A 15,842-nucleotide genomic window follows, 5' to 3' on the forward strand; every position below is an offset into this window, starting at 1 on the left:
TTTTTGTCTTTGTCTTTGTATGCTTATATCTCTGCTGGCCATTTTTAGAACCTTTTTTTTTTTTTTTTTTTTTTTTTTTTTTTCCTGCTGAATCTCTACATTCTTGAAAATAAATGTTTATCTTTTACGTTATTGAGATTCGAGGCTTGATTTAAAATTTCGTGGCTTCCGTTCGACTATATTAGTTTCGAATTTAAAATAAATAACGTATGAAACAAAAAGAAAAATTGTTCTTAGACCGTTTACAATTGATGCAAATTATTTAGACCTGTTCTCTAGAAAAGGGAAAGAACCAGATCTGAAGCATTAAAAATAAAGTACAAAAGGGATAAAGTTGTAAATTCAAGTCACTTAGCATTTGAAAGGTTAAAATATGACAGAAGATAAGGTGAAGAAGAAATTGCAAAATGTTGTGAATGTAAATTAAGGTTTCTTGAGATTAAAGGAGCAGTTTTTGCTGAAATAGAAAACTTATGCATTCAAAGTGAATTTCAGACTGGGTTTAAATCTCAGATAAATTACATGAGCGAGTATGGACAAAATTTGATGGGAATTTAATGTGTGTGTATTTAATTATGGCAAAGCACACTAGGGCTATCTGCCTAAGGGGAGGGATGCCTTCGTGGAGGACTTCCTAAGGGAAACTGGCTCTTATACACGTTACACATGGGGAAAACCACGAAAACGCCCATGCAGCCAGCCCGTTCGCGGGATTCGAACCTCGGACCGAACTACCAGTGTTCAGCGACTTTACCGCTCGGCCGCTGGTGGGCTGATGGGAATTTAAATCAGCACTGACTGGCAGACAGCGACGATGAAGGACATGTGTGTGCGAGCTTTCTAGTAACTACTAATTTATTCGTTACCGCCGAGTATTTCTGTACTCTCTTCTTACTGTACTCTTATATGGTATGCATATAATGAAATTAATCTGTACTTAATTGCCTGATATTTACCATCTTGTGGCGGACGAAGCAAAATATCAGATACTGGTGCTAATATAGCAGATTCGATGGAACTTATCACACAGCATACTTGTTTTGTCTGCTGCTATTTTCGTATGTCTAAACCTGCCCTTCTAGTTGAAAGAACCATATGTTCGGACTTGGTGTCCAAAAAGGAGGAACTCTGACGATTACTCTGGCGACAGCCGCGGTTGTTACGTTAGCTTCGATTTCTTTACTTTCATCGTCTTAGTAGAATTGGATCAGGTCTTGGTAAACTAATAAAGGGGGCGCTTATCAGCACCTTTCTTCCGTTGTTATATATCGAAGCAGGGGTTTTCACCTTAGACACAAGAAGATCATCGCTGCTATTAAAATTCTTAATAAAGAATATTGCCCTGTCAGAAGCCTCTCCTATTGCGGATAATTTGAGAAATTGCCTGCAATGTTGCAAGTGTAGATGGGATATGATACGTAAGCCTATTAGCCAGTGCGTTAAAGGCAAGCTTAGTAATTTTGATCTAGGTTAGCAATATTCCCGTATCATTATTAATGATTATGTGAATCAAGGATTTAAGATTTGCGCTACAGACGCTTCCAAGTCTCATAAAGGGGTTAGTATTGCGGCTGTAGATGGTACTGCGGTGACAGTCAGCCGGTGCATGGATAGCAGAAGCTCAATCTTCTCTGCTGAGGGCCCAAGCCTCAGCAGAAAAGTTAGACCCCTATAAACAACTCTCAGGCTTAGCTTCTTGAGAAACTGAATCCTGATGGAAAAGTTGCAATTCTAACGGATAGCAAGTCAGTAGTTAGCGGATATGAGCAGTGCTCATAGGAGATCCAACTCTCTCATTTTTAAGCTCTTCGAGCGGCTAAAGGCTTTCCATCACCTCACTGTCATCTGTGCTCCTGGCCATAAGGGTATAGAGTTAAATGAAAAAGCGAACAAAGTTGCGAGTAGAAGAAATATGAATAATTCGGGGGATTTTTCTGCCAAAGATGCCTGCATTTTCATCGAAAAAGCTATTAAGGATGAACAAGTCGACTGCTGGCAGAATTCCTATACCACCCTCAGATTCAGCTATTGTAATGTTTGCAATGAGTAAAGGTTTAAGCATTGAGAGGAAAATGGAAGTAGTAATTATTAGAATAAGATTGCAACGGTTGTATACGAACCAACTATTGTACAGGTATTGTAGAGCGAATTCGCCATTTTGTGATTCATGTTATGGGATCGACAGTACAAAGCATGCAATTATCCACTGCAGAAGGTACAATAGTGTTAGAAACATTATGCTCAAGAAGATGAAAATTTTCACTATTGACCTCATAGCTGATCTTTTGAACCACTGTAATAAAAAATCCTGGAGATGCAATTTCCTGGGTAACTCTCTCATTAAATACATTCTAAAGGATTCATAAGTTTTATTAGTGTAATGATTTTTTTTTCAATCGACGTTTCCCTTTGAAATGGAGGGAATGCGTCCTTGCGGTTTAATATGTAAATAATATTGTATTTGAATTGGGGTGTAAAGTGCCAAAAGGAAGCCAAGCTTCAAGAAGTAGAAGAAGAAACCAATAAAGAGTCTAGTATGTAGGGATATGCTAATAACACTTCTCCGACACCGATAAAATTAATATTTAGTTACTTACAATGTTTTATTTATGCATATTTTTATATGTTTATGACAATAAATCGATGTGACCGAAGTGACACTACACTCGCCATGTGTAAACCTACGTTTTCTGTTTTAAACAGTCGGAGCAAGCCGTACTAGAAAAGATCTATAAGCTTTGTGAATATGTCAGTCAGACGTGTAGTCAAATCTTCCGCCATGTTTTTCACATGTGGCATCAAAATATCTCGTTCAAGTCTCTGATTGGCCAATGCTTTCATCTCACAGGTTTGGAGTTAAAATTTCATTAACATTTTGGCACTAAATTTACCTCTTTGCGGAACCCTCGTTTTGGGGATAAAGATAATTCTTTGACGATGTGGGGATAAAGGCTACGTGCCTAAGAGCCCCGTAATAGAACCCTTCTCTGGTCCTTTGTCCAAAATTTTGCATCTCTTAAGAGATCATCACTTCTAGCGATACTCCCTGCTAGACGGGACTTTTCTGAGAAACCAGCCCTGGTTTGAAAGGGAGGATTCCTAGGAAAAAAGAGTCCAGCCTAGTTAGGGAAACGATGTAACAGATACGCGGGATTTTTTCAAACCTGACCGAAAATGTCTCGGCTGGATCTCTGTCCCGGGTAGAGATGAACCAATCAGACGAAACTTCTGCTTCTGAAGGACCATGTGATCCCAAACCTAGCGATAATCGATTACTTTTTGTAGTAAGTGAAAGTGGTAACCTAGCCAAAGAAAGTCTATGTAAAGAAGGAAAGGCTCCATAGACGTAATGTAAACCAGTTTGTATTCCACGCCGCTAGAAAGAAGAGGGACAATTCGCCAAGGGATTTGGTGACGAAACCTGTTGGCGAGAATTTCCCCCTTTGTGATGTACCTGGCCGAGATTTTCCACCTCCTCCACGTGTACAGGAAATTGAGGAATACGGGTTAAGATGAATCGTTCTTTGACTTTTCGCGATAATTTAAATTCGAATTTTCGTGCTTTGGCGACAGATATTTCACGCATGCGCAGTTGTGTCCCTTTTCGTTCGGAGGGAGCCACTCCTGCTCTTGCGAAACTTTCCTTCTTAACAATACATATTCTTTGACCTGGCTACGTGGGTGTCTTGGAAATGTGCGGGTTCTGAGAATTGTCTCTTTCGACGTCCATTCCTTCGTAGCCGAATATAATGTGATTAGAACCAAGGAGGTTAGAATAGAAGGAGGGAGGGTTCGCAGTTTCCTCCACTATCGGGGAATGAAGCTCCACGGAACAAGTGTCGCCCATGTTTGTAACTTCAAAACATTTGCCATACGGTAGTGAAACGTACGTGTTTCTCAGCTGTTATATGCAGGGATTTTCCAGTAAAAATATCTTAAATTTATAATGAAATGCTTCGCTATTGTTAGTTTTTTGTTTTAAAGTTATAAAGATGATATCCGTAATTTACTAAGTACAGAAAATCATTAAGAAATAGTTCGAAATCTAAATGATGTTTCTGCATAACTTCAAGAATTTGTATAGGTTTTATTATCAACTTGTTGGGTATACTTTCCAATTGTTTCTTTAAGAAGTGATATTTCTGATTTATTCGCAATATTGCAATTTATTAAAGAAGCACTTAGAATAATTTTTACCTGAAATTAATAGCAGATGATATCTAAAAAAATGGTAACATGTTTTTTTTTTTTAAATGAATGTTTTAAATAGATTTTTTTCACAACCAACAACCTTATATCAACAAGCAAATAAATATTAATAAAATAAACCAGATTTATGTGAATTCAATGATTTCAGTTTATGCGCGTTTCATATTTATAAATCTCAAAGAAATTACCCTGAATCAAGCTGAATTACAGAAATGTACCTATATAAATTTTTGGATATATCTTTTCACATGTTCAATTGTGTAAATATTTTACTTACGATTATCGCAATACTGCCCAGAAATTTGTAAGCTTATGCAAAAACATTTTAACAACTGAACAGTTTATCTCGATCAAATGCACAAATTATATTCGTAACAGTTCACAAAACTTAAAAATGAATAATAATTAATGCATAAAGAAAGCGTTGCTTTATTTAACACTTTTACAATTCATAAAAATAGTAACAATTGATTTCTTACTTTTCATGAAAATTATGAAACTATTTACCTAAGCGTTCAAATCATACAGTTTAATTACTAGCACATATCATTGTATGTTAAGGAACGAAAATACCAGCTGTAAGCAAAAACATTAAAATGTATTTAACATGTTTCGATTATTATTAAGTCTTTTTTTTTCACATCTGGAAAGAAAACAACATGACATTGTGATATTTTTTAACATATTTATGAAATTACACACACACAAAAAAAAAAGAAAATCAATACTTACGAGTAAACAGTAATCCCAGGAATATTTTTTGAAAATCTATTTGTGCATCCATATGCAATATAAGCTGACATGCTTCAAAAAGAAAAGGGGGGGGAAATGTTACAATTACAGACTTCCTTGCATAAGTCACAGTGATAACAGTAACATGGCCGCCAAGCTTCACCGTTTGAGTTGAACCTTCCCTCCTTCTATTCTAACCTCCTTGATTAGAACTTTAGGTTTACGTCAATTCCCTTCCAAATATGGCCGTTAGGCAAAGTAATCGAGTTAGCGTACATTTCTTGGGAGCAAAGTTGCGCTAGTGTAAACTCCTCTTTAAATTTTATATTTGTAAAACTGAAAACGTGAAGTTAATTATAAATGAAATTTTTTCAATTATTGCATACACACCATTAAAAAATCATGATGTTCTATCTTAAATGTGTTGTTACTTCAGATAAATGTGTACTCAAATTTGGAAAAATGCGAGATCTAAAATAATGATACCAAAGAAATGTGTGACAAATTAACGATAAACAGCAGAGCATGGCAACCCAACTATTCAATTTTTATGAGTTTATTTCCATCGTTACAACCTCGACGCCACGTTAAGCGATTAACATCTCAACTTACTTTTGCTACATTTTTAACGTGGCTTTAAATTTATTTTGATCGACGAGAGCAGAAGAGTATTGTCATTCTTTTATCTTGTACGTTGTTGTGTAGATATTTTTACTAATTACTTTTAATGAAGTGAGTCTAATTTCATAGATTTAAGCTATTAAATATGACATCTGTAACGTAAAACTGAGAATGAATCATTTACACGTAAATATTTTGCAGTTTTAGATCTGAAACACTGTTATAATTTTATTTCAGAAATATGATGGAAGAAGTTAATGATGACACGAATGGTGAATCAACTTTTGAATTTGTCGACGGTAAAGTTGATGAATCTCAAAAAGGTCGATTACCATATGCATTTTGTTATACTTTTTGGGGAATTAATGTTTTAGCTTTATATGTATGTGTTTACTTTTTAAAGTACTTTTGAAAGGACACAGTTTATCAGTATTACTGGCTTATGTGGGGTTGACTGTCACACATGATTAATTCATATATAATTTGGTTGTTATTAGGCATAGTTAAGTTATTTTTAATAAGGCATGTATTTATATGACATTAGAAAATATGAATTGTCTTTTCAGCAGTAATATCTTTTATACAATATACATATCATAAAATATTGTATCATAATTATAAGAAAATTTGGGGGATCCCGCGAACGGGCTGGCTGCATGGGCGTTTTCGTGGTTTTCCCCATGTGTAACGTGTATACGAGCCAGTTTCCCTTAGAAAGTCCTCCACGAAGGCATCCCTCCTCTTAGGCAGATAGCCCTCGAGGCTTTGCCATAATCACACACACACACCAATTCTTCTTAATGTTGTAAAAAGCGCCAAACCAATAAGTGGGCGATTCTTTACTTTACCCCAAACTTGTAATGTAAAAAATAACATCTTTGTATCCTCAGCAAAATATGATTTTTTTTGGGGAAAACGTAGGGAGGGGGATATGAAATAATAATAAGGGAGGGAAAAATACTACTTTTGTGGGTGCTACTTTTTAGTAGACAGTTGCACGGATTTTGGCGAGCGATACGACTTATGGTAAACCCATTGCTGGACAAGTTATTTATGGTAACCAATACTTTGTTGCCATTTTATTTAAAAAATAATGCATTTTATTATGCATAAATTAAGTGTTTTAAATATTATTTATGGCTTATAATAAAATATAATAAAAATAAATTTAATTTTTATTTGAAGCCAGCCATCTTAAAAAACGTTTTCAACAAAAAATTAATCCATTATTTTTAGTGATATTTATTTTTTAAAGTTTCGAATACTTTACTATATGCGTAAAATACGTAAAAACAGCATTTTTCAAGATGGCTGAAGACCGTAAAACCGCGCCAACAAATGCGGCAATGTAAATCATCAAAAATCCGTGCAATCATCTACCAAAGTAGCACCCTTTTGTTTTATCTTATCGACTGTGAAAGTTGACTGCCATCAAATCACGAAAGTTGCAGACATCCCACCAAAGTCATTATTGTTGAGTCTTGAAGAAAATCTTTATTTAATAAACAATTAGTATTTGATGTGCTTTGTAAAAATCCTTTCATCAGTTTCTACTATTTTTAAGGCCCAAAAATTTTACGAAAAACCTTGTTTAGAATACTGTGAGTACAAATTTTCTTCAGGCAGTTGTTCTAATTTTTGTTGTCAATATTCAGCTGACCATATCATGTACATGCTCAATGCTTTTTACTTGATGACTCACATTTTCAGTAAATACTGTATAATTCCAATTAAATAATTCTGTAGAATTTTTTAAATACTGTCATATTGAATCACATAAGTGTAATTTGCTGTTAATGTAATTTGTATTCATACATCACAATTTCATAATTTGTCAGTCTTTCACATAAGCAGATATCATTTAGCTTTATGAAAAGGTAATATATAATTTAATGAGTGACTGTGCATTATTTTAAAAGACAAATTTCCACATTTTCCCAGCAGAGCTGGCAATTCAAAATTAAAGACTTGTCAGCCATTTTCCAATAAATATTAGTGTAATTTTAGAAACATTTAAATTTTTATATTTTAATCAACGATGAGGAAATGACGTTATATTCATGAAATGATGTGATGAACTTCATGAAATAATGTGCATGATAATAAAGAGATTTATGAACATCACATGTTATTTTACTATTCCTTTCAACTTATATTGCTTTGTTTTCATGTTTTAATTGTATTAGTTTTATTATTATTCAATTATACATTGCAGATGATAATAAGTCAGCAATGTCAGGTTCTGTTTTCCCACCAAATCCTGTAGACACATCCACTGTTCTTGCTTCAAGTGGTCAATCTCAGACTTTGCCAGTGACACAATCACATCCTTTTCCTGCAGCAGAATCAGAAAATGTGCAACCAATACTTTTTTATGATCCTTCTCAACATCATTCAAATGCAATGTTCTTACCACCACTATCAGATATTCCTGTAAATCCATCAGATCCACCTCCCATGCCAGAAGCAACTCAAAGCCAATATGCCACTTTACAGCAAGGGTAGGTGTATAAAATTTTAGACTAACTTTTCATTGTTGCTACCAGTTATTTTATAAATGTTGGGATTTTGTGATTTATATAGATGAAGCTCATAAAGATGACTCTATAGTAACTATTTCATTCACATGCAAAGTATCACCATTTGCTGAGATTACATTAAATCCATTTTCATTATAGCGTTCAATAAAATTTTAAGAGTAATCTTTTGTTGTTGCTATCAACTGTTTTATGATAAACATGTGATGGAATTTTGTGATATAGTTGAAATTCATTAAAATGACTCGTAGTTAAAGAATCATTTAATTATATGTGCAAGATATCTCTAGTTGATGAGAGTACATTAAATCCATTTTCGTTGTATTGGCCTCTCATTATATTTTTCTGTAGGATGTGAGGGGTCATTATATTGACCAACAACTGTATCCATATATGTGTAGAGCAAAATCTGAGATACAGCAATTTCTACATTATAGATTATCAGTTTAAATCTATTAAGATGACATGTGAAAATTGTAAAATTAAAAATATGAAATTGTTTGTGAAATAATGAATCATTTTTTTCACTAAGGGAACTAAAGCTGTTAATAGTGCTTTTAGTTAATTATTTATTTTTAGACTAGTGACTTGTGTCTAAATTTTAATGATTCCAGCTAATATAACTTTGTGGATCCAGCTAGTAATTTATAATAATTATATGCACCTGCAGTTATCGCTTTTAAATCACTTAGTTTGTTAAAAAAATAACAGAATAAATTTGAAAGAAAAATTAAACATCTTAACTCTTTGCTGAGCAACAACACACTGTGGCATGGAGGATAAAAATATTCAGTATTTTCTTATTATAGCAGCCTCCAGTATTGAATTGCTATCTTGCTTTTCGGTGGTACATAGAACTTAAAAATTTTGCTTTGGCTGCAGCCCCGTCATCTTAACGGGCTTGCCCGTTATTCATAAATAAAGCCTGTGTAATAAATTATAGCTTACTGAGAAAATATAAAATTAATAATTCAAGAATAGTTAAGTACTGTTTTCATAGAAAAATAGTTTGCTATCATAATAAAAACTGGAAATGTAATTTCTTGATTTGTATTAACCTTAAAATATTTGGTAAAAATATATTTAAGGGTACCCCTTGGCGAAAATTGGCAATTTTTTTGCGATTGGCCAGCAAGGCATAATTTCAAGATGGCTGTTAGACAAAACCAAAATAACAAGTCAAAGAATTGCACAAGCTCGGTGTCCATGTACTGTGATCGCGAAAAAGTATATACCCTTTCCAAGGATGAACATTTCCACGTATAAAATAAATAAAATATCCCAAAACTTTTACCTCTAAATTATCTATTATAAACCTCACCTGCCAATTCATAACACAAACATTAAAAATGGTTCCAAATACTTAGTGTCAAATATTTAAATTCTTTCCATGCACATTTACTTCTGCTCAAACGTATTCCAAAATACTACAAACATATAACTCACAAAATTACGATCATTAAATTTAAATATAATTAAATTAAAAATCACTACTTAAAATATAAATAAGCACATACATTAAATTAATAAAAATTAGCTTACAATCCTAATTACTTTAAACTAAATCATTGCTAATAACAATTTTCCAATAATACCATATTAATTTATTTACTTCTTACATTTAGAAAAATGCATAAAAATAATATTCTCAAATGTTTAAAAATACTAACTTACCTAATCTTCTACAGAATCTTGAGTGCATGGTGGATCACAAAATGTCCATTTTCACCAGATTTCTTGCACCGCCATTCAAACTTATCTGTAATATCCTTCCTTTCACACAATCTCATTTCATTCCCACATGTTGGACATTCATACTTATCCGCAATTAATCCTACACTCATACACCATTCAACCAATTCTTTTGGATTATCAGATAAACGCATTAAAAATTTAGAATTTACTTTAGATAGCGCCATGTGATCCAAAAATTAATCAACACTCTTTCACACAACACACAATGAAGCTTAATACAAAATACTATAGTACTGCAGATATTTTTCCAAATTTCCCCCCTTTTCCGATTAAAGAACTGTAATTCGTCCATTAATGTCACGACATATCTCATGATCTCTCATTTCCCTCACAAAATAATGTGTAATCAGAACTGAGTACTTCTCACATTATTCCCAAAGTCCTAAGTAGTAACCTTTATCGCCTACCAAAATGTCGCGAAACTACCTGTACCATATACCAAAGATTAGCCCACACAAAATTCCTTAACAACATCCAAAAACTTTCCTCAAACCATGTTCTCTTTCTAATGGAATGCTTTATATGGTGAGCATTTGAACCTTTCTTGTGACAAACCCATTCAAAACCATTTGAACAATTTTATGTTCGATCATATGCATTTCCTTCGGACAGGATACTTAAAATTCCATATAATTACGTCCAACAAAGTTTCTTTTCTTCTGTTCTCGAATTAACAACTTCCTGATAATCCAAGGGGCACCTTAAAATATAGGCTAACCAAATATTTTAATTTGATAGCTAAATTTAAGGTACAACTCTTATATACACCCTAATTTCACCAAATGTGGCAATACGTTCACCAAATGCGCTGGTTTTTGGCACAATTGCGTGTTGTATGGCAACCCTGTTGACGTTGAAAAATCTTTCGTTGGTTCGCGTCATGCTTTGTGTCTGAGAAGCTAGGGCGGGAAGATAAAATGGTGGAAGTTGTTGAATTGAAGTTTGGCAAAAGGAAATACCGCCGTGGCCATCCTGTTGAGGGACAGTGGGTATTTGGAGGTGTAGAAAGAGGGTCTGGGAGATTATTTTTAGTTCCTGTGCATGATAGAAGTAGGGATTTGTCATTTTATTTATTTGTGAACCATAGTATGAATTTTCTGGATAGTGTGTCTGGCTGTCATATAAATACAATAAGTGATTACGTGGCGGCATGTTTTTTGAATTGTTTGAAATTTATTTTAGTTATTTTGTTGATTAGTGCATACCGTCTAAATTGTGCAATTCGTAGATGTTTTTTAAAGTTGAAACAGAACGCTGTATACATGGTATTCTTTGAAATTTATTTTTGTTATGTTAATTTATTAAAGTGAGGTGTGCGTAGTTTGTAGATTCGTTTGTTGCCTAAATTGTGCAATTCGTAGATGTTTTTTTAAGTTAAAACATATCGCTGTGTACATGGACTCTTGTCAAATAATTTTGGTTAGAAACTTTACGGTTTTGCTATCTAAATTTTTTGTTTTTGTTTCGGATATTTAGCTTAAATTGTGTGTTCGAAACGTGGTTTTCACATTCGTGAAAGCCGTGTTTTTGGAGACAATTTAGGCTTAAAGTTCAAAATGTAGACAAAAAATTTAGATAGCAATATGGCGTGGAGTTTCTCGCCAAAAATGTTTGGCGAGAAATTTGGCGACTTGAGGGCGCATATCAGAGTAGTTCCAAATTTAATATTCTTTTGGCTGCCTTAATAGATATTTTTTGGTGTGGCATAGGTTAGAGAGTTGCCGTTAATAGAATAATAATATGACAATTCTTTTGTTTATTTATGTTCTTAATAATTCATTCTATTTTGGAAATGGTTACTCTGAGAGTGCTTTATGTGCATCCCTATTTTATTCATGTACATATATTATATCTTTTTTGTATTATTTATTCTTTTTTGTATTTTTGTATTTGTATACGTATTTGAAGTTTCTTTGAATTTTATTCTTTTGGGTTACAACTTTCATCGAGAGAATTGGTTAGGGCCTTCATAGGGAAGAAATTATTATCTATCATTTAAGTTCCATCTTTTCCTTTTTATTTTATTCATGTATATATATGCACACATATTATAGAGCTGTTAGGTTATAAAGATGCAGGAACTTGAAAAATTTGCAATACCGTCACCAGGATTCAAACGTCTGACCTTCGGAATAAACAGGGAGTATACTTCTAGTTACACCATGAAGGCATGCAGAAAGGAGGGAATAAACATCTTATATACACCCTTTTTAAAGGGTGACTGGGAATTAGGAGACCCTATTGCCAAATCCTTGTGGTGACAAAGTAGTATCATCCACCTTTTTTACTTCAGTTGTCACTGTAGAGTCATTTTAGAAATTTTGAATTCAGGAAACTGAAGAAATGCACAATGCCCTTGCTGAAATTTGAACTCCAAACGTCCCGAATACGCACCGAGCGGGCATCCAGTTATACCACGAAAGCATGTAGAAAAGAGAGAGTAAATACCTTATATATGAGTTTGTTGTTATATAAGTTTAAAGTAACCAATTACAAAATGTTCTTCATATTATTTTAAAAATTTATTGTATAATTTGTTTTTTACAAATAATAATTTTTACAATTCATTCCTGATCAGGTACTTAGCTAATACAGCTCCATCTCAAAGTGCTCAAGCATCACCTGTACCACAAAGTTATGTTGAACCTCCCATTCAACAGCACTCTGCTTTGATTTTGCCTCTACCTTTAGATGACAGTGGGAACAGTTTACAGGAAAGAAGTAATGAAAGTAGTGTGTGGGGATGGTTGAAAGGGAAAGACTTTTTAAATAAAGTAGCTGAAAAAGCAAAAGTAAGCTTATCCTAAAATGTTAAATATAAATAAATATTAATTATTATTTAAATTTTATTAAATCACTTATTTTTATATACTATTTTGTATTTGGAAATTATTAGTGTAGTAAAATATCCAAGATCCTGAATTATCAGGATTGTTTCGATTCTGAATTTTAGATTATCAGTTGAAATCTAGTAAAATGATATGAAGAGATTTTAAAATTAAAATTATGAAATAATGAAGCATTTATGATTTTAAGAGAATTGAAATTAATGAGGGGAAAAAAAAAGAAAAAAGCTCAGTATTTGTTTGTTTGATTAAAATTTTCTTTCGATGTAAGTTTTTGTTTATTGTGCTATACTTTCTGTTTAATTTTATAGATAGACATAATTTCTTGACAAATAGATAGACATAATTTTCTTTCGCAATTACAGAGTTTCGTTGTTGAAGTCTTTTAATTACCCTATCAGTAATTCCCTCTAAACTGAGAATTGAAATCTTTTCATTCTCAAAAATCTCTTTATCACTTTCATCACTATTGTTAGTGATATTATATGGATTTAAAACCATCTTTCAGATTGTGCAGTCTGTTAGTTGCTGATAGGCGCATTATCATTAGGAAACACATTATATTTATTTATTATCATTTCTGCACATTTATTCATGAAGTCCATTAATTGGAAGCAAAATAAGGTTGCTTTTTTGGCTTATTTTGAAATTACACTTTCTTAAGCTTGAATTGGACCAAGGCCACTATGGTAGTCTTAAGTTTGAATCGAACCAAGGCCACTATTGTAGGAAGTACCAAATATTTTTGTTTCCAAGTCCTACTACAGCCCCAGAATTAGAAAATCTTTTTAACATAATTGAAAGTTCAAACTTTAGTTTTGATAAGATACCTGGAGTAATAATAAACTGCTAAAAATAATAAGCTGGATCAAATTATTAGTTAAGGAAGAGTGCAATTTGCTATGTTAACTGAACTTAATTTCATCCGAATTGAATTCTATCTCTCTTCCTGCTGTTATGTCAGCAGAAGAAAACCAGTATTAGCAGCACCCATTCCCAACAAATATATCTTGGGGCTTCGCTTATTGTTTCGATTAAATGGAAAAACATCATACCCCCCCCCCCCCCCGCCCACACACACACACTTATATTTCCACAATCGCTGAAGGGCCAAAAATGTAGGGTCATGGCTATCAATCAGTACATTGTCATTGGCCATGGTGTGATTCCCTAGCCAGCAGCTGTTTTAAAGCGAGTACAGGAATCCTATTGAATCAGAAGAAAAATGGCTGTTACATCACACTTACAATTATGTTCTCAACTCCTAAATTTGGTTTAAAAAAAAGTTTCTGATGATCGAAAAGATTAGGTTATGTATTCTGGATGTTTGATATTCAGATTTTGGACATTGTACAGTACAAAGTCTTTAATTCGGACATCCATAATCTTGAATGATCTAAAATCCGGATCTCAAAGCTACAAACTTTCTGCGCATGCGTAAATGTACACACGCGTAAATGTACATGCGTAAATGTACACATGCGTAAATGTGTCTTTACACATGCACATAATACATTTACGCATGCCCATATACGTTTATGCATGTGCGTTTAATGTATAACGGACAGTATAAGCTAGGCTAAATCTAATTATCTATTTCAGTTAATGTTGCAGATTGTGCTGTTCTTTAATCTTCTAATTGGATCCGGCTTATTATTTTTTGCAGACTGTTAGAGATATTTTATAAAAATTAAACTTGAACTTTCGATTATGTCAAAAAGAGTTTCCAATTCTGGAAGTGCCAAAGGATCTACAAAGCGAAAATATGTTTCGATGTCAATCAAACAAAAAGTGGAATTGCTGCAAAAAATGGATAAAGGCATGAAAAAAGTGACAGAGAGGTAGTGAAAACGAAAAAATTTCGATTGACAAGTTAGTCGGTATTCTCAGCACAGCAATTACAGGACTTGAACAGTGGAACTTTGTAACTGAACACACAAAAAACGAAGCAATTTAAACAACTTTCATTGAACGAAATGTTTAATAAAGTAAACAAATAAATATTAAGCTTTTTTTTTTCCCTTTTTTTTTTTTGTTGTAAATTTTGATACCCTTTAGATCATAATTGCTCTTTATTTCATAAATTACGTTTTCATATTTTTAATTTTATAATTTCTGCATGCCATCTTACCAAATTTAAATTGATGATCTATAATCTGGAAAATCCGGAAAATCCGGAATCGCCGAAGTCCCGATGAGTTCGGATTAAAGACTTTGTACTGTACTATATATTTGTAAATTTATATCAGCATGTTTGATTATATTGAAATTTTTATATCAAAATCTTGGGAAATGTGGAGGTTTCATATTTTAAAGCCATAGATGTGACTATAAAATTTTTGTCTTTTAAAAGGTTTATGCATAGAGATACAATTAAATAAAATGACAAGTTTCTGTTACATTAAATAACTTCATTTTCTGTTCATGTAGCAAGTTTGCATTTGCAGGTACCTACATATATATGTGAAAAATTGTTTGACAGTATACCTATAAAAGGAATAATTTTAATTCAGATTAATAATAACTCCTTAATTATCTTTTTTAATTTGGTTATTTCTCTTTTCTATTCTGAAAATAGTAAAGTGCTTCTTAAATAAATCATTTCAGAATTAATCCCTGTCATGTGATTCTTACATAACACAAATGAAGCACATGCTTACTTAACAGTAAAAGTGTTTTTTAAGATGTACTCGTAGTAAAGAAAGCAGTGGACAGCAGGCTTTCAGCCAAGAAAAGGACAGAAAAATTTAGACCCATCTTATGATGAAAACCTGTTTCGTAATAAAGCAGTTTCTGTTTAGCTCCATTTTGATTGGTTGTTTAAGTTTTGATTCACAAAATTTTTAATTATTATCTATTTTGTAAGAATTGTATGATATAAATTAATTTTGAAGTAATGATATTAAGAGAGATTTATTATAAGCAGTAAATGTTATTAGTGTAGAAAGGGTTAATCAAATTGGGTAAGAAACTTAGTTGCCATAATCCAACTAATCCATCTAATGAGAAAGATTTTATGATAGATTACTTCTGTGAATCTATGGGGCATTTTCTATCTCAAGTGTCTGCCAGTTTAATTTGTAAAATTTAGATTGAAATTAATTTAAAATTTTGTTTTAATTTTAAAATTTATGGTAATTGT

General features: G+C 32.7%; 1 protein-coding gene across 4 annotated transcripts in view; it reads left to right on the plus strand.

The window, feature by feature from the left end:
- Positions 1-5,514: 5,514 nt before the first annotated feature.
- LOC118200194 (protein PRRC1-like) overlaps positions 5,515-15,842 on the plus strand; it is a 30,001-nt gene continuing 19,673 nt past the window's right edge. The window contains exons 1-4 of one of the 4 annotated variants that reach the window (XM_035372128.2): positions 5,516-5,630; positions 5,800-5,885; positions 7,778-8,063; positions 12,433-12,646. In XM_035372128.2, coding sequence (XP_035228019.1) covers positions 5,804-5,885; positions 7,778-8,063; positions 12,433-12,646 — 582 coding nt within the window. In that variant the 5' untranslated portion in view covers positions 5,516-5,630; positions 5,800-5,803. Of the gene's footprint in view, positions 5,674-5,799; positions 5,886-7,777; positions 8,064-12,432; positions 12,647-15,842 lie in introns of all 4 variants that reach the window. The other 3 variants (XM_035372127.2, XM_035372130.2, XM_035372129.2) reach the window with 3 other exon arrangements.

Source organism: Stegodyphus dumicola, chromosome 6 (genome assembly GCF_044657685.1).
Source record: "Stegodyphus dumicola isolate Sdum_Otavi_A_Nest chromosome 6, ASM4465768v1".
NCBI classification, from domain to species: Eukaryota; Metazoa; Arthropoda; class Arachnida; order Araneae; family Eresidae; genus Stegodyphus; species Stegodyphus dumicola.